Consider the following 24202-nt stretch of genomic DNA (forward strand, 5'->3'; position numbering starts at 1 on the left):
TCGTTCAAAAGGTAAACACACATCTAACCACTTGTAAAATAACAGCGATATTTATTTAGTCAGATAAACTAGTAATAATCGTAGATTAGAGAGTGCATTCCTTTATCCTCCCAGGCCAATCTCGATCCCAGGCTTTCTCTCTTTGTGATGTCATCCGCCCCTGCAAAAAAATATGCGGGGGATGCCAGATGTACGTCCCAAGATCCATCGACCCATCCACGACAAGTCCCATAAAATCTCGGCTCAAATCCGTGTTAGGAAGTGTTCTTCCTGCGTCGAACACAATAAAACTGATTTCGTGCAATAGCTTAATCCTTAGTACGGTATATTGTTATTGTCCAGATAATTGTTGGACTAAGAAAGACTGTCGACTCGATAAAACGAGTGGGAGTCCTCTTCAGAGTAAACAGTGTAACGGCAGTTTATAGAGGCAATCAGTCTCTAGTTCCATTGTTAAACCGGATTGAAGTGGATTATACAATTTAATGACATAGTTTTCTCGCTTTTTCGTTTTCAGAATACCCTTCCCCGGGAAAAAATATTCGAGCATTTTTTTCGCCTGTTCCAACTTTCTTATTTCGACCGCACTATCTGCTTTTATGGTTATAAGTCATCCTTTCTTACTATATCTACATTGTGCTTTTGTTGGACTATGAAAGTGTATATTAGCTATTCTAAGAATTTTCAAAAATTTTAGCAATTTTTCAAAAAATTTTAGAATATTTTGAAGGAATTGGAGGAATTGAAGGAAATGGGCTTATGAATTAATATATGTAATGCGTTTTTGAAAGAAAAGCTTAATTTTATCTAATGGTACAGCGTAAGAGACCATTAAAACTTTGTGGGAGTCCAACATGTGGAACAAAATAAAAAATAAAATCATCCACGTTCTAAATTTTGCTTAATTACCTTTTATTTCAATGTACCTTTCTTTAAATATATAACATAAATAATATAACTGAAATCGGTAACAATTCTAGAAAGAACAGCCATTAATAAATCACTGATCATCACGATTCTCATTGTCGTTAAGTTTGTAGTTTCTCTCTCATTTTTAATTTAGTTTTTTGATGAAAAATCATCTTTTCTTAATTGATTCGTCTTCTAATTCTTTATTAAAGACAGCTGATGAAGAAATCAGTTCAGCGCTTCTTCCAGAAGTAGTGTTATCCTCACTCTGTGATGCAACTGGCTTGTCGTTTTTCCACCTATTCCTTCTACGACGACGACGCGCAATAGGTACTGCAACCATAGCTTCACTGAAAAATATAAATAATCAGTAATTAATAAGAATTTTTTTTTAACTGTTTTAAATATATATATATGTCTTGTTTATATATATATTTCCACGAAAAGTATCGACTATTATCACCGTTGAATAATGGTGAGATTTGTTAAAACAGCATATTAACTGGGAGAAATGGCGCTTTCCATGATACGTTATCGCGCAACTTTCACTGATAAATAGAAACCGGATGAAAACAAGAGAAAACACTAATGGTAGAGAAGTCTCCGACGTTCCATTTCGATAAGGAAAAGAGGAGTACCGCTGGAGGTACCCTGAAGATTGCGGATGGAATTTTTCGGGAATGTTTTAATCCATTTCATTTTCAAAAGAAATTTTTCATGCAAATGGTAAACACACATCTAACCACTAACAATATAGCAGCGAGATTTATTTAGTCAGATAAATAAAACTGACTTCGCGCAATAGCTTAATCCTTATCCTTATTGTCCAGATGATTTGTGGACTAAAAAAGACTGTTGACTCGATAAAGCGAGTGGGAGTCCTCTTCAGAGTAAACCGGATTGGTCAATGAAGTATCTTTGACACGGGCAAAAGCAAATACAATTAAATGACATAGTTTTCTCGCTTTTTCTTTTTCACAATACCCTTCCCTCCATGGAAAAAATATTCGAAGATTTTTTCGCCTGTATCAACTTTTTCATCGACTGCATACAAATAATTATTAATTAATCGGAATTTTCTTTAACAACTTTAAATATTGCGGTTTTTTGCCATTCGCACGAAAAAAACGTGATTGTGGTCACCGTTGAGTAATGGTAAGATTTCTTAAAACAGCATACCAACCGAAACAAATGGTGCTTTCTATGTTTTATAATCGCTCGTATTTCACCGATAGGACCCGGTTGGAAACGAGAGAAATGACTAAAGTCTCCAACTTTACAACTTACAACTTTTTTATTATCGACATCAAGTCAATTCAAATAAGGTCTATTTCCGCCCGCAAATAGCAGGTGCTAGTCGAGGCGGGCGGAGATCAGGGTTACAGCAGTCAGCGATAAATAAATGTACAAACGTGAATAAATAGCAATGACAAAGTCAACCACTTCAGTAACAAGTAAATTCAGCTGTGAAACTGGGAGGGACTTGAAAAGTCAAAATTTTAGAAGTAAAGTATAAAGATAAACTGAAATTTCCTGGTTGTAAAGGGTGGAAACAAAACAAAAACCTTCATTGGGGGGCGTACAGATATTTTCTTGGTTTGCACAATGTTAGAATAAAACTTCAGAAAAGAAAAGAAAACTAAATAAGACTTTAAGTATACTTTATATGTGTCTGTCCGATAGTTCGCTATTTTTTGAAGTAGTATGGGCGATTCATCATAATCGTCCTCGGCCTCTAGTAACGAAAATAACATGTCATTGATATGTTTTTTTTGAAAACTCTCTTGGGGAGTTGAGGAAATTCATCGCAAATGGAATTCCAAAGCTTAGCACCGAACCTCGCAAAAGAACCTTGGTTTTGATTCAGTCTCGATAGGTTAATATCAAAATTGTCGGAGGAAGAGAGCCTGGTCAGATGATTATGCTTTTCTTTAGCTTTAATGAAGAGATTACTAATGTGAGTGGGAACAGTTAAACATGAGACGTCGAACATTATTGAGGAAACTGTTTCAATGTGTAACATATTTAAAGGCAGAATTTTTGAGGAGTTAAATAAAGGTACGGCATGCGCTCTTGGTTCAGAGAAAAACATCAACCGAAGGACACGTTTTTGTAGCACAAGGATTTTTTGTAGATGGGATTTGGCAGCTTGGCCCCAAGCAACCAAACCATAGGACAGATAGGGTAGTATCAAAGAGCGGTAAATACGTAATAGAGTGGTAAAAGGGTGACTAAGACGGGCAATAACTCCAATAATTCTACTTATTTTTAGTGCTACATTGTCAATGTGGTATTTCCCGCTCAAATGACTGTCCAGTAAGACACCTAGATATTTGACATAATCCTTACACTCAAAGGAAGTAAGAAAGTGATTACTGTTATCAGAAATTTAAATATTGACCGAATGGTCCATCTTACGTTGGTACGGACGAAAGATAACCGACGTTCCTTTCCGAACGGGAAAATAGGAGTAGCTCTAGAGGAACCCGAAAATTGAGGTTGGAATTTTACGAGAATTTTGTGATCCATTTGACTTTCACCCGAACTGTCCGGATTTTTCGTGGAAAAGTTAAACACACATTTAATCACTAATCAATATGGCACCTAATTTATTTAGGCAGATCAATAAAACAAGCTACGTGCAATAGGTTACCCTCAGGACGATAAATTGTTATTGTCCGGGTGATTACAGGGCTATCTGAATCGAAGCGATTTTATAAAAGTACCTAGATGTGTATTTTCCACCTCATTGCTTAATGCTGCTTTTGGTTAATTTTGCTGCCGCTCTGACTAATTAATGTTAATTTTTCAATTCAACGTTATTTCGAAGTGAGCCCTCTCGATGAGTTTTTTTTTCTCTTAGGGCAAACTTCGACAATAAAATATGTTTAAATAAAAAAAAAAATTACAGGACTATAAAAAAGACTGTTGTTTCGATAAAGCGAGTGGAAGTCCTCTACAGAGTACAGAGTCTTTCGGCAGTACACAGAGGCAGTAAGTCTACAGTTGACCCGGAATGGTCAATGATATCTATTTGACATTGAGAAAATCAACTACAATTTATTGCAATAGGACGGGTCCCTTGTTTTTTCTTTTCACGATACCCTTCCACGGGATAAAATATCCGACGATTTTCCCCGTGTTTCAACTTTTCCATCGTCCCCCCTATTTGCCCCTGTGTCTCCAAGGATGATTTATTTGTTTGTCTTTTAGCTGTTTTGATTCGTTAAACCTCAAATCACCGAAAATTGATCACTGTTATATTCCAATTTAGCCTCAGTAAAAAGCCAGAACAATTGTTTGCGTGTTTCGAGAATGCCTACCGCCCAAACCCAAAGTCAGTTGACCTGCAATTGTCATCTCATTTCCCTGAGCAGGTATGCTTCAGGGTGTTTTTCACTTATATTTACTGTCAGCCATATTAGTATACACCCTTAGATAGCCACCTTCAGTTACTTGAAGCGAATTAAATGGTATGCAATGTCTAACTGGCCTAGGCTTAGAAAAAAATTTCAGAATTTTTTTCAGAGTTTTACACACCAAAATGAATTTATGAAAATCTTAGAAATTTTAGGGAATGAGTAAAATTTGGTAGAATTGAGAGAAATGTTAGCTCCCAGGTGACACACTTTGACAATTTTACGCAAGCAGAAACGTCGTTGCGTTACCCCTGACCAACTTGAGGGCTCAAAAACGTCGATCATCCATTCTTTATTCTTTTGAAGACTGTCAGAACAATCTGCACATCAGTATCTCGGCAGCTTTGGTAATAAACTGTGTTTTTAGTTGTTTTTATGGTTATCAGTCATTCCCTCTTGCTAAATATACATTATGCTTTTGTTATACTATGAAAATGTATATAAACTGTTCTAACAATCTTAAGGCTTTTATGGAGAAATCCCAGACAAAAGATTAGTCCATTTTTTGGGAATTTTGTTTCAAAGCTAAGACTGACCTGTAATCGATCAAGAGAGAAGCAATAACCAACATGACAATAATCTTGGCCCAAAACTTGTTCATCTTGTTGGCGCCTGCAAAACTAAATACAAAAATATTTCACAGCGAATTATATCAAGTTTTTGAAAGACTAACCCTGAAAGTTTTTCTTACATCAACGGTTTACCTCTTAGAAGATGCTTCCTGTAAGGAGAGTGGTAGTGTATGATCAAATTTTGTAATCAGTGATGGCCTTTTTCTTGAAACTGAAAACACATGACTCAACAATCATAGCATTCATCTGTCTTAGCTTGATACTGAACACCTTACGTTCAAAGTAGTTAATATTCAAGAAGATTATTGACGTGTCATGAAGAGCAGAAAAACGTTCGGCGCAATTTTTCTGCGGATATCTGTTTTCGCGCTTAAGTGATCCAAGAATGAGCTGAAAAAACGTTGCCGTTCCGGAAACAGCGGTCGCCTTTAGTGGTCAAAATACATTTTGCCATCTACCTTTTTCCAGATTTTATTGAATGTGCTGTAAAGTCAGCCCTGTTTGCGAAGTGGCAGGTATGATAAGATTTTTAATTCATGGATGATCCTTGTCTTAATTAAAACTGAGAACACATGACTCAACAATCATTGTATCCATCGACTTGAAGTTGGCCACCTTACGTGCAACGTAGTTAATATTGAAGGGAATAACTGACTTGTCCTTTAGAGCAGAAAAACGTTCTGCGCAATGTATCTGCGCATATCCTTTGGCGGGCTCAAGTGATCCGAGAATGAGCTAAAAACGCCCGGAATCAGCTGACGCAATTTGTGGTAAAAATACATTTGACCATCAACGTTTTGTCCAATTTCATAAGTCGGACCAGGGATTTTGCCAACACCATGTAAAGACATGCAAAGACCTGACTGTCTGTGTATCTACGCATCTCATTTTTGTCCTCCCTTAAGCTTAGACATTCATAATGACGAAAATATTTCTTTATTGGTGAATTTATCATTTAAAAGAAATGAAAGTGCTCTGACGCAAAAATCACGAGGTGACCAAATGCCCTTAGGTAGGCTAATGCCCGGTTCCGGGGCCAGACAATATGGAAAATGCTCCACCCAATGCCCGGGAAGGATGGGCACTGCTGGAATTTAATGAAGCAGTTAGATTTTCGCGTTGGCTTTTTAGTTTTACCCCTGCCCAGATTCATACAGGAATAGCTAAAGGATTTGCAAGGGATGTAAACAAGTTTATCCAAATATATGACCCATTCGAAGGGTAACCTACAGCCTAAATTCATTGAATAAACGGATTACACAACTTGTGTAACAATATTTAGCTCCAGAAGTCAACTGATGGCAGTAAGAGTATCTTTAGTGACTCAAACTTCCTAAATAATGTGATTTGTAAATAAATTTGTTCTGAAAATGATAACAATGTCATTGCTTTTGATCTTGTTGTGCTTTTAGACAGCAAAATAGGACCAACAAGGCTTCCTTTGTACTTTAAGGTGTTAATTATACCTCAGCTAATGTTATGATAAGTTTCTGAACCTTAGCAAAGCTTATTAAAGTCGATGTAATAATAAATTTATGAGCCTTTGCAAAAAAAATTAAAAACTGAACATTTCCTCTTCCAACAGACCCAAATGTGTCGTGAGCCAACACTCTCAGTCGATTTCTATTTGGCAATAATATTTTCACTCATGCGCAATTTCGGTTTTTTTCTCCACGTTTTGTCAGGACAACGGATAGCTTCGATGAGATTTTCTTCGTATCACAAATCATACAACAATTTCAAACACAATTTTGGTCGGTGTTTCCATGCTTCTCTTCGAAACGTTTTTGTGTTTGTATAACTTTGTATTTCAGTTTCCCTCGGAACCGGCCGCGGAACCTGGACGGACAACAACAGGCTGGTGCCTGATTTTAATATGATTGGCTGGTTCCGAACATGCGCCTGCAAGTTGTACAGGTCTCTCTGTTCTCTCGCCACACCCTATGCAAGGCGGAGGAAGAGGGAGTTCTGAGACAGGACTACAACAATGTAAGACGCCAAACGAACTTGGCAGGAGTCCAACACGTGGAATAAAACGAGAAAAGAATTCATACTCGTTCTTGAATAGTTCCGTACCTTTTATTTCAATGTACCTTTGCTTAAAACGTAAGTTTTATCAGTGAAATCAGAAACAATTCTAGGGAGAAAAAGCCAATAATTTAATCAAGTTCACAATTTTCATTGTTAAGCTTCTGGTTTCTCTCTCATTTTTTAAACTTAGCTATTTGACGAAACACCATCTTCTGTTAATTGCTCGTCTGTTAATTCTTCATTCAAGACAGTTGATGGGGGATTCAATTTAGCGCTTCTTGCAGAAGTAGTCTTATCCGCAATGTGTGATGTTATTGGCTGGTCGTTTTTCGCCCTACTCCTTCTCCTTCGACGACGAGTCCAAGTTGTTATCCCCGTAGCAGCTTCACTGAAAAACACAAATAATCATTAATTAATCAGAATTTTGTTTAACTACTTTAAATGTTGTTGTTGTTGGTTTTTTTTTTTTTTTTTTTTGGCCATTCGCACGAAAAAAACATGATTGTGTTCACCGTTGAATAATGGTAAGATTCCTTAAAACAGCATTCATGTTTTCTTACCGCGCGTCTTTCGCCGATAGGAGCCGGCTGGAAACGAGAGAAATGACTAACGTCTCCAACGTTCCTTTCCGAACGGAAAAGAGGAGTAACTCTGGAGGAACGCCGAAAATTCAGGATGGAATTTAACAGGAATTTTGTGAACTATTTGACCTTCAACCGAACCGTCCGGGTTTTTCGCGGAAAAGGTAAACACACATTTTAATCACTAATCAAATTACACCAAAATTTATTTAGTCAGATAAATAAAACTAGCTACGTGCAATAGGTTAAATACGATAAATTGTTATCATCCTGGTGATTACAGGACTAAAAAAGACTGTTGTCTCGATAAAACGAGTGGAAATCCTCTACAGAGTAAACAATCTTTCGGCAGTACACTGAGGCAGTAAGTCTCCAGTTGACCCGGATTGGTCAATTTGACATTGAGAAAATCAACTACAATTTAGTGCCATAGGACGGGTTTCATGTTTCTTTCTTTTCACGATACCCTTCCCTGGGAAAAATATCCGACAATCTTCCCCGTGTTTCAACTTTTTCGTTCCCCCCCACCCCCCCCCCCCCCCCCCCGTTATTTGTGCGTTTTTCTCCGAGGATGATTTCCTTATTTGTCTTTTAGCTGCTTTGATTCGTTAAACCTCAAATCGCCGAAAAATGATGTTATGAACCAATTAAGCCTCTGTATAAAGCCCGAAAAAATTATTTGCGTGTTCCGAGAATGTCTACCGCACAAACAGTCAGTTGGTCTACAACTGTCTTCTCATTTTCCGGAGCAGATATGCTTCAAGATGTTTTTCACTTATTTTTACTGTCAGCCACATTAGTATCACAATCCACCGTTAGATAGCCACCTTCAGTTAATTGAAGCGAGTTAAACGGTGTGCAGTGTCTAACTGACCTAGGCTGAGGTACAAAATTCCGGAATTTTTTCAGAGTTTTACACACGGAACAGAAGTTAACAAAATCTTAGAAATTTTAGGCAATGAGTAAAATTTGGTAGAATTTAGAGAAATCTGAGCTCCCAGGTGACACTGACAATTTTACACAAGCAGAAACGTCGTTGTGTTACCCCTGACCAACTTGAGGGCTCAAAAACGTCGATCAACCATTCTTTATTCTTTTGAGTCTGTAAGAACAATCTGCTCATCAATATCTCGGCAGCTTTGGTAATAAACTGTGGTTATCAGTCATTCTCTGTTATTAAATCTACATTATGCTTTTATTATACTATAAAAATGTAAATAAACTGTTCTAAGAATCTCAAAGCTTATATGGAGAAATCCCTGAGAGAAATTAAATTAAGCCCATTTTTCGGGTATATTGATTCAAAGCCCAGACTGACCTGTAATCGATCAACAGAGAAGCAATAACCAACATGACAATAATCTTGGCCCAAAACTTGTTCATCTTGTTGGTGCCTGCAACACTAAACACAGAACATTTCAAAGTGAATTATATCAAGTTTTTGAAAGACTAGCCCTGAAAGTTTTTCTTACATCAACGGCTTACCTCTTAGAAGATGCTTCCTGTTAGGAGAGTGGTAGTGTATGATCAAATTTTGTAATCAGTGATGGCCTTTTTCTTGAAACTGAAAACACATGACTCAACAATCATTGCATTCATCTGTCTTAGCTTGAGACTGACCACCTTACGTTCAAAGTAGTTAATATTCAAGAAGATTATTGACGTGTCGTGAAGAGCAGAAAAACGTTCGACGCAACTTTTCTGCGGATATCTGTTTGCGGGCTCAAGTGATCCAAGAATGAGCTGAAAACATTGCCGTTCCGGAAACAGCGGTAGCCTTTAGTGGTCAAAATACATTTTGCCATCTACCTTTTTCCAGATTTTATTGAATGTGCTGTAAAGTCAGACTTGTTTGCGGAGTGGCAAGGTATGATAAGATTTTTTACTCATGGATAATCCTTGTCTTAAAACTGAGAACACATGACTCAACAATCATTGTATCCATCGACTTGAAGCTGGCCACCTTACGTACAAAGTATTTAATATTGAAGGGAATAACTGACTTGTCCTTTAGAGCAGAAAAACGTTCTGCGCAATGTATCTGCGCATATCCTTTGGCGGGCTCAAGTGATCCGTGAATGAGCTAAAAACGCCCGGAATCAGCTGACGCAATTTGTGGTAAAAATACATTTGACCATCTACGTTTTGTCCAATTTCATAAGTCGGACCAGGGATTTTGCCAACACCATGTAAAGACATGCAAAGACCTAACTGTCTGTGGATCTGAGCATCTCATTTTTGTCCTCCCTTAAGCTTAGACATAGATAATGACGAAAATATTTCTTTATTGGTAAATTTATCATTAAAAAGAAATGAAAGTGCTTCGACGCAAAAATCACGAGGTGACCAAATGCCCTTAGGTAGGCTAATGCCCGGTTCCGGGGCCAGACAATATGGAAAATGCTCCACCCAATGCCCGGGAAGGATGGGCACTGCTGGAATTTAATGAAGCAGTTAGATTTTCGCGTTGGCTTTTTAGTTTTACCCCTGCCCAGATTCATACAGGAATAGCTAAAGGATTTGCAAGGGATGTAAACAAGTTTATCCAAATATATGACCCATTCGAAGGGTAACCTACAGCCTAAATTCATTGAATAAACGGATTACACAACTTGTGTAACAATATTTAGCTCCAGAAGTCAACTGATGGCAGTAAGAGTATCTTTAGTGACTCAAACTTCCTAAATAATGTGATTTGTAAATAAATTTGTTCTGAAAATGATAACAATGTCATTGCTTTTGACCTTGTTGTGCTTTCAGACAGCAAAATAGGACCAACAAAGCTTCCTTTTGTACGTTATGATAAGTTTCTGAACCTTAGCAAAGCTTATTAAAGTCGATGTAATAATAAATTTATGAGCCTTTGCAAAAAAAATTAAAAACTGAACATTTCGTCTTCCAACAGACCCAAATGTGTCGTGAGCCAACACTCTCAGTCGATTTCTATTTGGCAATAATTTTTTCACTCATGCGCAATTTCGGGGGTTTTTTTCCACTTTTTGTCAGGACAACGGATAGCTTCGATGAGATTTTCTTCGTATCACAAATCATACAACAATTTCAAACACAATTTTGGTCGGTGTTTCCATGCCGGCTTCTCTTTGAAACTTTTTCGTGTTTGTATAACATTTTATTTCAATTTCCCTCGGAACAGACCGCGAAACCTGGACGGACAACACGGTATCAAGAAATGGTCCATTGTAGTGAGTCAAATTCGTCTTCACAAGTCCAAACAAAAGCCTTTTGTTGTTTATTGCGCTTAGGGAATTGTTCCGAGACTCGGCGAAGATGAATTTCAAATTGTCACAAAATTGTCGGCGTGTCAAACTAGCGGCACTAGGGGAGAGGGGTTTGGAAAGTTGCGGAAGGTTTGCTATTTTTGTTATTGACCCCAAGCAAGAAACTTCTTTTATACGATTTTGGATCAGTTGATAAAAGCGCGCAGCACAACGCCGCAAAACAATGAAGCTTTTATCGAAGGTTTCACTTGGTCAAGAGTTGTGAATTTCAAAACTAACTTGCCTTACTCGTAAAAAAAAGGAAAGGAAAGGCTAATTCGTTTATGAAAACTCGCGCTTTGGATTGGAAAAATCGCCCGATTAGACCGTTTGATTGAAAAGGATTAATGTGGTCGTTGTCATTTAGTCTTAAAACAAAAGCATCTGTTGCTAGCGCGGCTCTTAAAAAAGAGGTGTTAGTTTTAAAACCATCACTCTTTTACTCTCGACGCGACTCTTTCGCCAAATATGCCAATTTCGAACTCGTGTAGTCATCGGCTATTTTTGAATTTCCCTCGTGAATTTCGCTATTATAATAACAGCGAGTTTGAATTTCCCTCCTGAATTAATAAGCCTTTGTTTGGCGCTAAAGCTATTGTTTCAAAATCTCCTTTTATGGACGTATTTGCGACGCTAAACAAAGAGCATTGTCTTTGAATTTGATCAGCTTTTCGGCGGGGGGTGAACAGGCTGGTGCCCAGTTTTAATATGATTGGCTCGTTCCGAACATGCGCCTGCAAGTTGTACAGGTCTCTCTGTTCTCTCGCCACACCCTATGCAAGGCGGAGGAAGAGGGAGTTCTGAGACAGGACTACAACAATGTAAGACGCCAAACGAACTTGGCAGGAGTCCAACACGTGGAATGAAACGAGAAAAGAATTCATACTCGTTCTTGAATAGTTCCGTACCTTTTATTTCAATGTACCTTTGCTTAAAACGTAAGTTTTATCAGTGAAATCAGAAACAATTCTAGGGATAAAAGCCAATAATTTAATCAAGTTCACAATTTTCATTGTTAAGCTTCTGGTTTCTCTCTCATTTTTTAAACTTAGCTATTTGACGAAACACCATCTTCTGTTAATTGCTCGTCTGTTAATTCTTCATTCAAGACAGTTGATGGGGGATTCAATTTAGCGCTTCTTGCAGAAGTAGTCTTATCCGCAATGTGTGATGTTATTGGCTGGTCGTTTTTCGCCCTACTCCTTCTCCTTCGACGACGAGTCCAAGTTGTTATCCCCGTAGCAGCTTCACTGAAAAACACAAATAATCATTAATTAATCAGAATTTTGTTTAACTACTTTAAATGTTGTTGTTGTTGTTTTTTTTTTTTTTTTTGGCCATTAGCACGAAAAAAACATGATTGTGTTCACCGTTGAATAATGGTAAGATTCCTTAAAACAGCATTCATGTTTTCTTACCGCGCGACTTTCGCCGATAAGAGCCGACTGGAAACGGGAGAAATGACTAACGTCTCCAACGTTCCTTTCCGAACGGAAAAGAGGAGTAACTCTGGAGGAACGCCGAAAATTCAGGATGGAATTTAACAGGAATTTTGTGAACTATTTGACCTTCAACCGAACCGTCCGGGTTTTTCGCGGAAAAGGTAAACACACATTTAATCACTAATCAAATTACACCAAAATTTATTTAGTCAGATAAATAAAACTAGCTACGTGCAATAGGTTAAATACGATAAATTGTTATCATCCTGGTGATTACAGGACTAAAAAAGACTGTTGTCTCGATAAAACGAGTGGAAATCCTCTACAGAGTAAACAATCTTTCGGCAGTACACTGAGGCAGTAAGTCTCCAGTTGACCCTGATTGGTCAATTTGACATTGAGAAAATCAACTACAATTTAGTGCCATAGGACGGGTTTCATGTTTCTTTCTTTTCACGATACCCTTCCCTGGGAAAAATATCCGACAATCTTCCCCGTGTTTCAACTTTTTCGTTCCCCCCCCCCCCCCCCCCCTTATTTGCGCCTTTTTCTCCGAGGATGATTTCCTTATTTGTCTTTTAGCTGCTTTGATTCGTTAAACCTCAAATCGCCGAAAAATGATGTTATGTTCCAATTAAGCCTCTGTATAAAGTCCGAAAAATTGTTTGCATGTTCCGAGAATGTCTACAGCCCAAACAGTCAGTTGGTCTACAACCGTCTTCTCATTTTCCGGAGCAGATATGCTTCAAGATGTTTTTCACTTACTTTTACTGTCAGCCACACTAGTATCACAATACACCGTTAGATAGCCACCTTCAGTTAATTGAAGCGAGTTAAACGGTGTGCATTGTCTAATTGACCTAGGCTTAGGTACAAAATTCCGGAATTTTTTTAGAGTTTTACATACCAAAAAGAAGTTAACAAAATCTTAGAAATTTTAGGCAATGAGTAAAATTTTGTAGAATTTAGAGAAATGTTAGCTCCCAGGTGACACAGACAATTTTACACAAGCAGAAACGTCGTTGTGTTACCCCTGACCAACTTGAGCGCTCAAACACGTCGATCATCCATTCTTTATTCTTTTGAAGACTGTCAGAACAATGTGCACATCCGGTATCTCGGCAGCTTTGGTAATAAACTGTGTTGTTAGTTGTTTTTATGGTTATCAGTCATTCTCTCTTGCTAAATCTACATTATGCTTTTGTTATACTATGAAAATGTATATAAACTGTTCTAACAATCTTAAGGCTTTTATGGAGAAATCCCAGACATAAGATTAGTCCATTTTTGGGGAATTTTGTTTCAAAGCCCAGACTGACCTGTAATCGATCAGCAGAGAAGCAATAACCAACATGACAATAATCTTGGCCCAAAACTTGTTCATCTTGTTGGCGCCTGCAAGACTAAATAGAAAAACATTTCACAGTGAATTATATCAAGTTTTTGAAAGACTAGCCCTGAAAGTTTTTCTTACATCAACGGTTTACCTCTTAGAAGATGCTTCCTGTTAGGAGAGTGGTAGTGTATGATCAAATTTTGTAATCAGTGATGGCCTTTTTCCTTAAACTTAAAACACATGATTCAATCATAGCATTCATCTGTCTTAGCTTGAGACTGGCCACCTAACGTTCAAAGTAGTTAATATTCAAGAAGATTATTGACGTGTCATGAAGAGCAGAAAAACGTTCGGCGCAATTTTTCTGCGGATATCCGTTTGCGGGCTCAAATGATCCAAGAATGAGCTGAAAAGCGTTGCCGCTCTTGAAACAACGGTCGCCTTTAGTGGTTAAAATACATCTTACCATCTACGTTTTTCCAGATTTTATTGAATGTGCTGTAAAGTCAGACCTGTTAGCGGAGTGGCAAGGTATGATAAGATTTTTTACTCATGGCTTATTTTTGTCTTAAAACTGAAAACACATGACTCAACAATCATTGTATCCATCGACTTGAAGTTGGCCACCTTACGTGCAAAGTAGTTAATATTGAAGGGAATAACTGACTTGTCCTTTAGAGCAGAAAAACGTTCTGCGCAATGTATCTGCGCATATCCTTTGGCGGGCTCAAGTGATCCGAGAATGAGCTAAAAACACCCGAAATTAGCTGACGCCTTTTGTGTTTAAAATACATTTGAACATCTACGTTTTGTCCAATTTTATAAGTCGAACCAGGCATTTTGAAAACACCATGTGAAGACAAGGGCAAATATTGGACTTAAAATGTCTGTAACTAGCACAGCAGAGGAACCGGCCTTTTGATAACTGAGCTTCTCGAACTTCATCTCTATTTAATTTCCTATGTTTCCCATGACAAGATAATTGATATTTGGCCCTAGCGCAACTGAAACTATAATAGTATTTTTTTTGTAAAATAGAAGCTGCTTAACCTCTTCTCACTGGATGCAAGAGCGTGACCACTACATTTTTTGAAAGAAATTTAAAATCCACTCTAGGCGCAGTAACAAACGGGATTAATTGGAAGTTTAGTAAGGAAAGATATTTTTATTCCCTTCCCTCAGTTGATCTCTGTAGCTAAATATTGTTACACATCTTGTGTAATGGGTTTATTCAATAAATATTGAAATTCAGTTTAAAGACTGTTGTTCCACATGGACTTTAGCTAGCTTGTCCGCGACAGACATGCATCTCAGAACATCCATTATAAGGAGAGCATAATTAAACAAGACAATTGAAATGGGTCGAATAACTATGCAATTTACCTGGTTTTCAACATTACCTGATTTTAAGATGCCTTGTTGTTAGAACTACCTGATGATTTTTAGGAGAAAAGATGCTCAGTGATTTTTGTGGCTGGAAAACAAATTTACGCGCCATTTAGTAGGTCAATAGTTTTAGCGCCTTTAATTTTAGTTTTGTTCATCGGCTGTAAATCAGCATCCTTAGTCGAAAACTGTTCCCTTAAAAGTATCAAATTATACCATCTATCGTTTAGTATTGTTAAGGAGGCTCGCTGCAGTTTTTCTGGACTTAGGGTGGAAGTTTTGAAATTACAATCTTACATACAAGATAAACTTCGATCTCCTTCATACTACATTGTCATAACGACTGAAACTTGACCAAGATTCAGCCTTCTTATCTAACACCAATTTCGGTTCCTGAGCCTAAAACTTGCGGGAATATCAAAAAGAATTGTTTCTTTAACCGCTTGGGATTTAACAGAAAAATCTGTGGGGCATTTTAAAGATATCTCGATTTATGCAAAGTAGGAACTTTTCCATTTATATGCGCTTTATTTTGATTTAAACATAAATATCTTAAAATCAGAGACACCTACAAAGCTCAATATACATTTAGAATGTTTTGCTATGAGGAAAGACCTTTAACAGAAAAGACAAAGTGTCAAGTTTTATTTTGCCAGAGATATTGGTGAAAAATGCAGGAATAAACAAAATCACTCTGTAACAATAGTTTCGTTATTTACTTAATAATAATAATAATAATAATAATAATAATAATAATAATAATAATAATAATAATAACAACAATATTTAGTAAGGGCGTCCAACTCGCCAAGGCGGTTTTCAGTGGAGCCCTCCTAACCTACCTAAGTACATAAACTAATTAACAAAATACAAAATAGATAAAAGCAAATATGTTCCTAATAGTAAAAAAGTCAAGTTATCGAGTAAAAAATAAAAACAAGGTTTAAAATTAGTCAAAGTCTTTGAAAAAAGGTTTCAGTTTTGCTTTAAAAACAGAGAAAACATCGGCTTCCTTTAGGTCATTCCAGTCTTTCGCAGCTTTGAAAGTAAAAGTTTGTTTACCCCAGTTAGTTCGAGGAAGAGGCAAACGAAGATCGTTAGAGCGTCTTGTGTTATGGGAATGAACGGCATGATTTCTATTAAAATTAAAGTCAAAATCAGTCGATCCAATTAGGCATTTGTGGATTGAAGTACAACTGTGGAAAAAACGTCTCGTAGAGAGAGGCTTGAGATCTAGTCTCTTTAGCTTGAAAACGCTCTCACAGATTTTTTTCTAATTTCACCTACAAGTTGTCTAGAATGAGTAGTTTAAATCCCTAAAGTTTCGTCATAAAGTGTCTGACTAGATTTCAAGAAAATACAAAACTGAATGTAAGGCTGGCACTTCGGCAAAGGGCAGATTTATAAGTGGCCACTAATAAATCTGCCCTTTGCCGTGGTGCCAGCCTTGCATTCAGTTTTGTATTTTAACGTTCAAGTGACGCCTGACACGAGGTCTTTCACAAGAGAGATCCGGCAAAATTACCAGCAAGTTTAATTCCTGCGTTGTGTGGACCTCTGCATTCAAAAGTTTTCTATTTAGATTTCGAGATAATCGACAATGTTTAAAATAAGAGGCTATGCGCTTCCGTTGCTATGGTAATCGCTGTTGCTTGGAAACCGATGAGAAAATTAACTTTGATCATATGTTGAAATGATGATGAAGTGTCAAGGAGATCAAAGTCTATCTTGTATGCGAGATTGTAATTTCAAAACTTCCACCCTAAGTCCAAAAAAAGTGCTGCGAGGTTCTTTAAGAGAGGTTTGTTTTAGTAACTTACAGGGAAACCAGGTCCGCATCTATCCACACAAAACTGTTTACCGAATCAGTACTAAAATAAAAGAAGATGATGATAGTAATGATAATGAAAACAAAATTAAGATACCCATGCATATTTACCCAAAAGAATTCAAGCAAATAAACGAAAACAACAAACAAAATACCTGTTGTTTCACCAATTTCCTCCCTTTTCTCTCTTATTGCGGCGCTTTCATTCGACTTTTACGATCGAATAGTCCGCCTTCATTGCTCACTAATATGGGTAAGTGTCTGCCCATTCTGCCCGATGTTTTAGAGTTAGGATTAGTGGAAATGATTACCAAAGTTGAGTTCTCCTGATGCTGAAATAAGTTCTCTCAACTAGTATCACAAGAAAGATATCAAGAGCCGGTGAGTGGTATGAAAATGCTTATTGTGGTTGATTACCTGGCGAATGCGTATGTATTTGGGATAAACTTCTTTATCATCCTCGCTAATCATTTCACTATTCCTGTATGAATCTTAGAAAGGCTAAAATTAGAAAGCCAAAGCGAAAATTTAATGTATTAGCCAATACAAACGGTGTCTATTCCCCCTCCCTTCCTGGGCTTTAGTGGGGGAATTTTCCATATTTTCCGGCCCCGGGGCTTAGCGTAAGCCTTCCCCAGGGCATTTAAAAGCCTCGTAATTTTTGCGTTATAGCACTCTCTTTCCTTTTAATGGTAAATTCACCAGCAAAGACAATAGATTCGTGATTGCCTAGGTCTAAGATAAGGAGGACAGAAATGAGATGGTAGATCCAAAGGAAGTAAGATCGTCGGAACAACAATGAGAAAACAAAGCAAATCACTCATATGATAACCAACTGATACATCTTAGAACTCAATGTATCAATCAGTTACTGATACATCTGAAAGGGGAATTATCACGGGGTTTTTGACCTCTTTTTTTTTAAATGGTGAAATAAGACCTTCAATTTGCTACAAAATAATTCTAGAACAACGAGAGGAGAGAGTCAACTCAATTCTTGACAGGAACAACTCGTACTCTGTTCTGAAGCATTCTGGACAGAAAGACCAAATTTGAAAACCAACGCAAAAATTTAATTCATCAGTCAATTTCTACGGTTTCCATCACCCTGAGGACATTAGTATGGGTATTTTCCATATTTTCCGGTCCCGGGGTTTGACATTAGTCTACCCCAAGGCATTTGCCAATCTCGTGATTTTTGCGTCATAGTGACTCTCATTTCTTTTAATTGTGAAGTTCACCAGCAAAGACAATAGATTCGTGATTGCCTAGGTCTGAGATAAGGAGGACAACTGAGATGGTAGATCCAAAGAAAGTAAGGTCACTGGAACGATAATGAAAAAAACAAAGCAAAGTACTGAGTACTGATATGATAACCAACTGATACATCTTAGAACTCGATGTATCAGTCATCTTTACATCTCAAAAAAGCTTCAGAAAAACTGAGGACCTGAAGAACAGAGACAGCAAGTGGAAAAACCATTACAGCCAACTGTCTTTAAATATTATTGTATGGCACCTCATTCTCAGATCTTAACCTGAAGTTGGAAGTAGTTACTATTTAGTTTAACGGGATAATCGACTTTTCTGTGAGAATATATACCAATCCGAATAGTGCTAGAAGAATAAGATGTCTTCTTCAAATCTAACTTTTATGTTAGCAAGCTTTTTTTCTTGTTCCTCTTGCTGTTACTTGCGAAAGTCGAATGAATAACTTTTTCGGATTAAGTTCTACATCGCCTGCAAAAACTCATATCTTTGTTGTTTTTTACCAATTTCGTAATTTGTGAATTAAATTTAGATTTTGACAACAAGTTAATTTAGAAAAATTAAAAACAGCCTTTTTTATGAATTACCAAACATTAATTTCATGGAAAATCTTTTAAACAAGTGCTAAAGACTTAAGTGGCCAGAAAAACCAAGCGAGAGTCCAACATGTGGATTAAAACGAAAAATGAATTCATCCATTCATCAATGCATCTTTGTTAATGACATAATTAATATCAGTAAAATCAATAATAATTTTATGGAGAACAGCCATTAATTAAATCAGCATCACGATTTTCATTGTTATTTAGCTTATTGTTTATATCTCATTTTTTATCTTAGTTTTTTGATAGAACATCTTCTTCTCTCAATTGTTCGTCTGTTAATTCTTCGTCAAAGACAGTTGATGGAGAAATCAATCCAGCGCTTCTTGCAGAAGTAGTCTCCGCACTCTGTGATGCTACTGGCAGGTCCTTTTTTTTACTCCTTCTTCTTCTCCTTCCCCATGCAGGAAGAGGGGCAGCACCTTCACTGAAAAATACAGCTACTCATTGATTAAACGGAATTTTATGTAACTACTTGAAATATTGGGTTGTTTGCTATTTCCACAAAAAATCAAGAATCATCTTGTTGGTGCCTGCAAGACTAAACACAAAAAAACATTTCAGAGTGCAACAGATATATGTTTCATTTCTAACATTCCATTTACTAAGAGCATAAAAAAAATCCCGACACGTTTTTAGATATTTGTAAATGTAAATTGTTTACCCACAGAGCACCAAGGAAAAAACTGCAACAAAAATTTCGGGACAAGACCAAAAATCGCAGCGAATTATATCACGTTTTTGAAAGACTAACCCTAAAAGTTTTTCTTACATCAACGGTTTACCTCTTAGAAGATGCTCCCTGTTAGGAGAGTGGTAGTGTGTGATCAAATTTAGTAATCAGTGATGGCCTTTTTCTTGAAACTGAAAACACATGACTCAACAATCATAGCATTCATCTGTCTTAGCTTGAGACTGACCACCTTACGTTCAAAGCAGTTAATATTCAAGAAGATTATTGACGTGTCATGAAGAGCAGGAAAACGTTCGGCGAAATTTTTCTGCGGATATCCGTTTGCGCGCTCAAGTGATCCAAGAATAAGCTGAAAAACTTTGCCGTTCCGGAAATTGAGGTCGCCTTTAGTGGTAACAAATACATTTTACCATCTACGTTTTTCCAGATTTTATTGAATGTGCTGTAAAGTCAGACCTGTTAACGGAGTGGCAGGTATGATAAGATTTTTTACTCAGGGATGATCCTTGTCTTAAAACTAAAAACACATGACTCAACAATCATTGTATCCATCGACTTGAAGCTGGCCACTTTACGTGCAAAGTAGTTAATATTAAAGGAGATAACTGACCTGTCCTTTAGAGAAGAAAACGCTCTGCGCAATGTATCTGCGCATATCCTTTGGCGGGCTCAAGTGATCCGTGAATGAGCTAAAAACGCCCGGAATCAGCTGACGCAATTTGTGGTAAAAATACATTTGACCATCTACGTTTTGTCCAATTTCATAAGTCGGACCAGGGATTTTGCCAACACCATGCAAAGACATGCAAAGACCTAACTGTCTGTGGATCTGTGCAGCTCATTTTTGTCTTCCCTTAAGCTTAGACAAAGATAATGACGAAAATATTGCTTTATTGGTAAATTTATCATTAAAAAGAAATGAAAGTTCTCTGACGCAAAAATCACGACGCCATCAAATGCCCTGGGGTAGGCTAATGCCCGTTCCCGGCAGACAATATGGAAAATACTCCACCCAATGCCAGGGAAAGATGGGCACTGCTGGAATTTAATGAAGCAGTTAGATTTTCACGTTGGCTTTTTAGTTTTACCATTGCCCAGATCCATACAGGAACAGCTAAAGGATTTGCAAGGGACATAAAAACGTTTATCCAAATATATGACCCGTTCGAAGGCTTAAACCTACAGCTTTAATTCATTGAATACACCGATTACACAACTTGTGTAACAATGTTTAGCTCCACAAGTCAACTGATGGCAGAAAAAGTATCTTTAGTAATTGAGACTTCCTAAATGATTTGTTCTGAAAATGATAACAATGTCATTGATTTTGATCTTGTTGTACTTTTAGACAGTAAAATAGGACCAACAAAGCTTCCTTTGTCTTTAAGGTATTAATTATACCTCAGCCAATGTTATGATAAGTTTCTGAACCTTAGCAAAGCTTATTAAAGTCGATGTAATAATAAATTTATGAACCTTAAAACAAAAAAAATTAAAAACTGAACATTTCGTCTTCCAACAGACCCAAATGTGTCGTGAGCCAACACTCTCAGTCGATTTCTATTTGGCAATAATTTTCTCACTGATGCGCAATTCTGTTTTTTTGTCCACTTTTTGTCAGGACAACGGATAGCTTCGATGAGATTTTCTTCGTATCACAAATCATACAACAATTTCAAACACAATTGTGGTCGATGTTTCCATGCTTCTCTTTGAAACTTTTTTGTGTTTGTATAACTTTGTATTTCAATTTCCCTCGGAACCAACCGCGGAACCTGGACGGACAACAACAGGCTGGTGCCCAGTTTTAATATGATTGGCTCGTTCCAAACATGCCCCTGCAAGTTGTACAGGACTCACTGTTCTCTCGCCACACCCTATGCAAGGCGGAGGAAGAGGGAGTTCTAAGACAGGACTACAACAATGTAAGAGGCCAAAAGAACTTGGCAGGAGTCCAACACGTGGAATGAAACGAGAAAAGAATTCATACTCGTTCTTGAATAGTTCCGTACCTTTTATTTCAATGTACCTTTGCTTAAAACGTAAGTTTTATCAGTGAAATCAGAAACAATTCTAGGGAGAAAAAGCCAATAATTTAATCAAGTTCACAATTTTCATTGTTAAGCTTCTGGTTTCTCTCTCATTTTTTAAATTTAGCTATTTGACGAAACACCATCTTCTGTTAATTGCTCGTCTGTTAATTCTTTATTCAAGACAGAGGATGGGGGATTTAATTTAGCGCTTCTTGCAGAAGTAGTCTTATCCGCAATGTGTGATGTTATTGGCTGGTCGTTTTTCGCCCTACTCCTTCTCCTTCGACGACGAATCCAATGACCTAAAAAAGCAGCTTCACTGAAAAACACAAATAATCATTAATTAATCAGAATTTTGTTTAACTACTTTCAATGTTGTTGTTGTTGTTATTTATTTTTTTTTTTTTCTGGCCATTCGCACGAAAAAAACAGGATTGTGTTCACCGTTGAATAATGGTAAGATTCCTTAAACAGCATTCATATTTTCTTACCGCGCGACTTTCGCCGATAGGAGCTGGCTGGAAACGAGAGAAATGACTAAAGTCTCCAACGTTCCTTTCCGAACAGAAAAGAGGCGTAACTCTGGAGGAACGCCGAAAATTCAGGATGGAATTTAACAGGAATTTTGTGAACTATTTGACCTTCAACCGAACCGTCCGGGTTTTTCGCGGAAAAGGTAAACACACATTTAATCACTAATCAAATTGCAGCTAAATTTATTTAGTCAGATAAATAAAACTAGCTACGTGCAATAGGTTAAATACGATAAATTGCTATCATCCGGGTGATTACAGGACTTAAAAAGACTGTTGTCTCGATAAAGCGAGTGGAAATCCTCTACAGAGTAAACAATCTTTCGGCAGTACACTGAGGCAGTAAGGCTCCAGTTGACCCTGATTGGTCAATTTGACATTGAGAAAATCAACTACAATTTAGTGCCATAGGACGGGTTTCATGTTTCTTTCTTTTCACGATACCCTTCCCTGGGAAAAATATCCGACAATCTTCCCCGTGTTTCAACTTTTTCGTTCCCCCCCCCCCCCCCCCCCTTATTTGCGCCTTTTTCTCCGAGGATGATTTCCTTATTTGTCTTTTAGCTGCTTTGATTCGTTAAACCTCAAATCGCCGAAAAATGATGTTATGTTCCAATTAATTAAGCCTCTGTATAAAGCCCGAAAAATTGTTTGCATGTTCCGAGAATGTCTACCGCCCAAACAGTCACTTGGTCTACAACCGTCTTCTCATTTTCCGGAGCAGATATGCTTCAAGATGTTTTTCACTTATTTTTACTGTCAGCCACATTAGTATCACAATACACCGTTAGATAGCCACCTTCAGTTAATTGAAGCGAGTTAAACGGTGTGCATTGTCTAACTGACCTAGGCTGAGGTACAAAATTCCGGAATTTTTTCAGAGTTTTACACACCAAAAAGAAGTTAACAAAATCTTAGAAATTTTAGGCAATGAGTAAAATTTTGTAGAATTTAGGGAAATCTTAGCTCCCAGGTGACACAGACAATTTTACACAAGCAGAAACGTCGTTGTGTTACCCCTGACCAACTTGAGCGCTCAAAAACGTCGATCATCCATTCTTTATTCTTTTGAAGACTGTCAGAACAATGTGCACATCCGGTATCTCGGCAGCTTTGGAAATAAACTGTGTTTTTAGTTGTTTTTATGGTTATCAGTCATTCTCTCTTGCTAAATCTACATTATGCTTTTGTTATACTATGAAAATGTATATAAACTGTTCTAACAATCTTAAGGCTTTTATGAAGAAATCCCAGACATAAGATTAGTCCATTTTTGGGGAATTTTGTTTCAAAGCCCAGACTGACCTGTAATCGATCAGCAGAGAAGCAATAACCAACATGACAACAATCTTGGCCCAAAACTTGTTCATCTTGTTGGCGCCTGCAAGACTAAATAGAAAAACCTTTCACAGTGAATTATATCAAGTTTTTGAAAGACTAGCCCTGAAAGTTTTTCTTACATCAACGGTTTACCTCTTAGAAGATGCTTCCTGTTAAGAGAGTGGTAGTGTATGATCAAATTTTGTAATCAGTGATGGTCTTTTTCTTGAAACTGAAAACACATGATTCAATCATAGCATTCATCTGTCTTAGCTTGAGACTGGCCACCTTACGTTCAAAGTAGTTAATATTCAAGAAGATTATTGACGTGTCATGAAGAGCAGAAAAACGTTCGGCGCAATTTTTCTGCGGATATCCGTTTGCGGGCTCAAATGATCCAAGAATGAGCTGAAAAGCGTTGCCGTTCTTGAAACAACGGTCGCCTTTAGTGGTTAAAATACATCTTACCATCTACGTTTTTTCAGATTTTATTGAATGTGCTGTAAAGTCAGACCTGTTAGCGGAGTGGCAAGGTATGATAAGATTTTTTACTCATGGCTGATTTTTGTCTTAAAACTGAAAACACATGACTCAACAATCATAGCATTCATCTGACTTGAAGCTGACCACCTTACGTGCAAAGTAGTTAATATTGAAGGAAATAACTGACCTGTCCTTTAGAGCAGAAAAACGTTCTGCGCAATGTATCTGCGCATATCCTTTGGCGGGCTCAAGTGATCCGAGAATGAGCTAAAAACGCCCGGAATCAGCTGACGCCTTTTGTGTTTAAAACACATTTGACCATCCACGTTTTGTCCAATTTCATAAGTCGAACCAGGCATTTTGAAAACACCATGTAAAGACAAGAGGAAATATTGGACTTAAAATGTCTTTAACTAGCACAGCAAAGGACCCGGCCTTTTGATGACTGTGCTTCCCAAACTTCATCTCTATTTAATTTCCTATGTT

The 24202-nt window shown here is 37.4% G+C and overlaps 1 protein-coding gene and 1 long non-coding RNA gene across 8 annotated transcripts; both read right to left on the reverse strand.

The window, feature by feature from the left end:
* Window positions 1–902: 902 nt before the first annotated feature.
* LOC146463831 (uncharacterized) lies at window positions 903–23936 on the reverse strand. 7 transcript variants are annotated; one of them, XM_085083867.1, is made up of 4 exons: window positions 23702–23863; window positions 23387–23403; window positions 23219–23302; window positions 903–1259 (listed from the first exon to the last, which is right to left on the reverse strand). In XM_085083867.1, exons 1-4 carry the CDS (start codon window positions 23702–23704, stop codon window positions 1079–1081), a joined length of 285 nt encoding a protein of 94 aa, XP_084939993.1. In that variant the 5' UTR covers window positions 23705–23863; the 3' UTR covers window positions 903–1078. The 7 variants fall into 7 exon arrangements, with proteins under 7 accessions (XP_084939993.1, XP_084939997.1, XP_084939991.1 ...); XM_085083865.1 differs by lacking the exon at window positions 903–1259 and adding an exon at window positions 11680–12040 and having other exon boundaries at window positions 23702–23936; XM_085083866.1 differs by lacking the exon at window positions 903–1259 and adding an exon at window positions 21347–21699 and having other exon boundaries at window positions 23702–23853.
* LOC146463832 (uncharacterized) lies at window positions 6958–9532 on the reverse strand. Its single transcript, XR_014856769.1, has 4 exons — window positions 9516–9532; window positions 8998–9076; window positions 8831–8914; window positions 6958–7319 (listed from the first exon to the last, which is right to left on the reverse strand). It is a non-coding gene; the product is annotated as an uncharacterized LOC146463832 (long non-coding RNA).
* Window positions 23937–24202: the final 266 nt, after the last annotated feature.

Source organism: Pavona decussata, unplaced genomic scaffold, assembly GCF_977016875.1.
Source record: "Pavona decussata unplaced genomic scaffold, jaPavDecu1.1 SCAFFOLD_174, whole genome shotgun sequence".
Lineage (NCBI taxonomy): Eukaryota > Metazoa > Cnidaria > Anthozoa > Scleractinia > Agariciidae > Pavona > Pavona decussata.

Excerpts from the sequence above, each read along its gene's own strand:
- LOC146463831 (XM_085083865.1), bottom strand. Across the intron at positions 12,041-23,218 it reads TCTCTGCTGATCGATTACAG|TGAAGCTGCTACGGGGATAA; the intron begins GTCAGTCTGGGC and ends TGTGTTTTTCAG.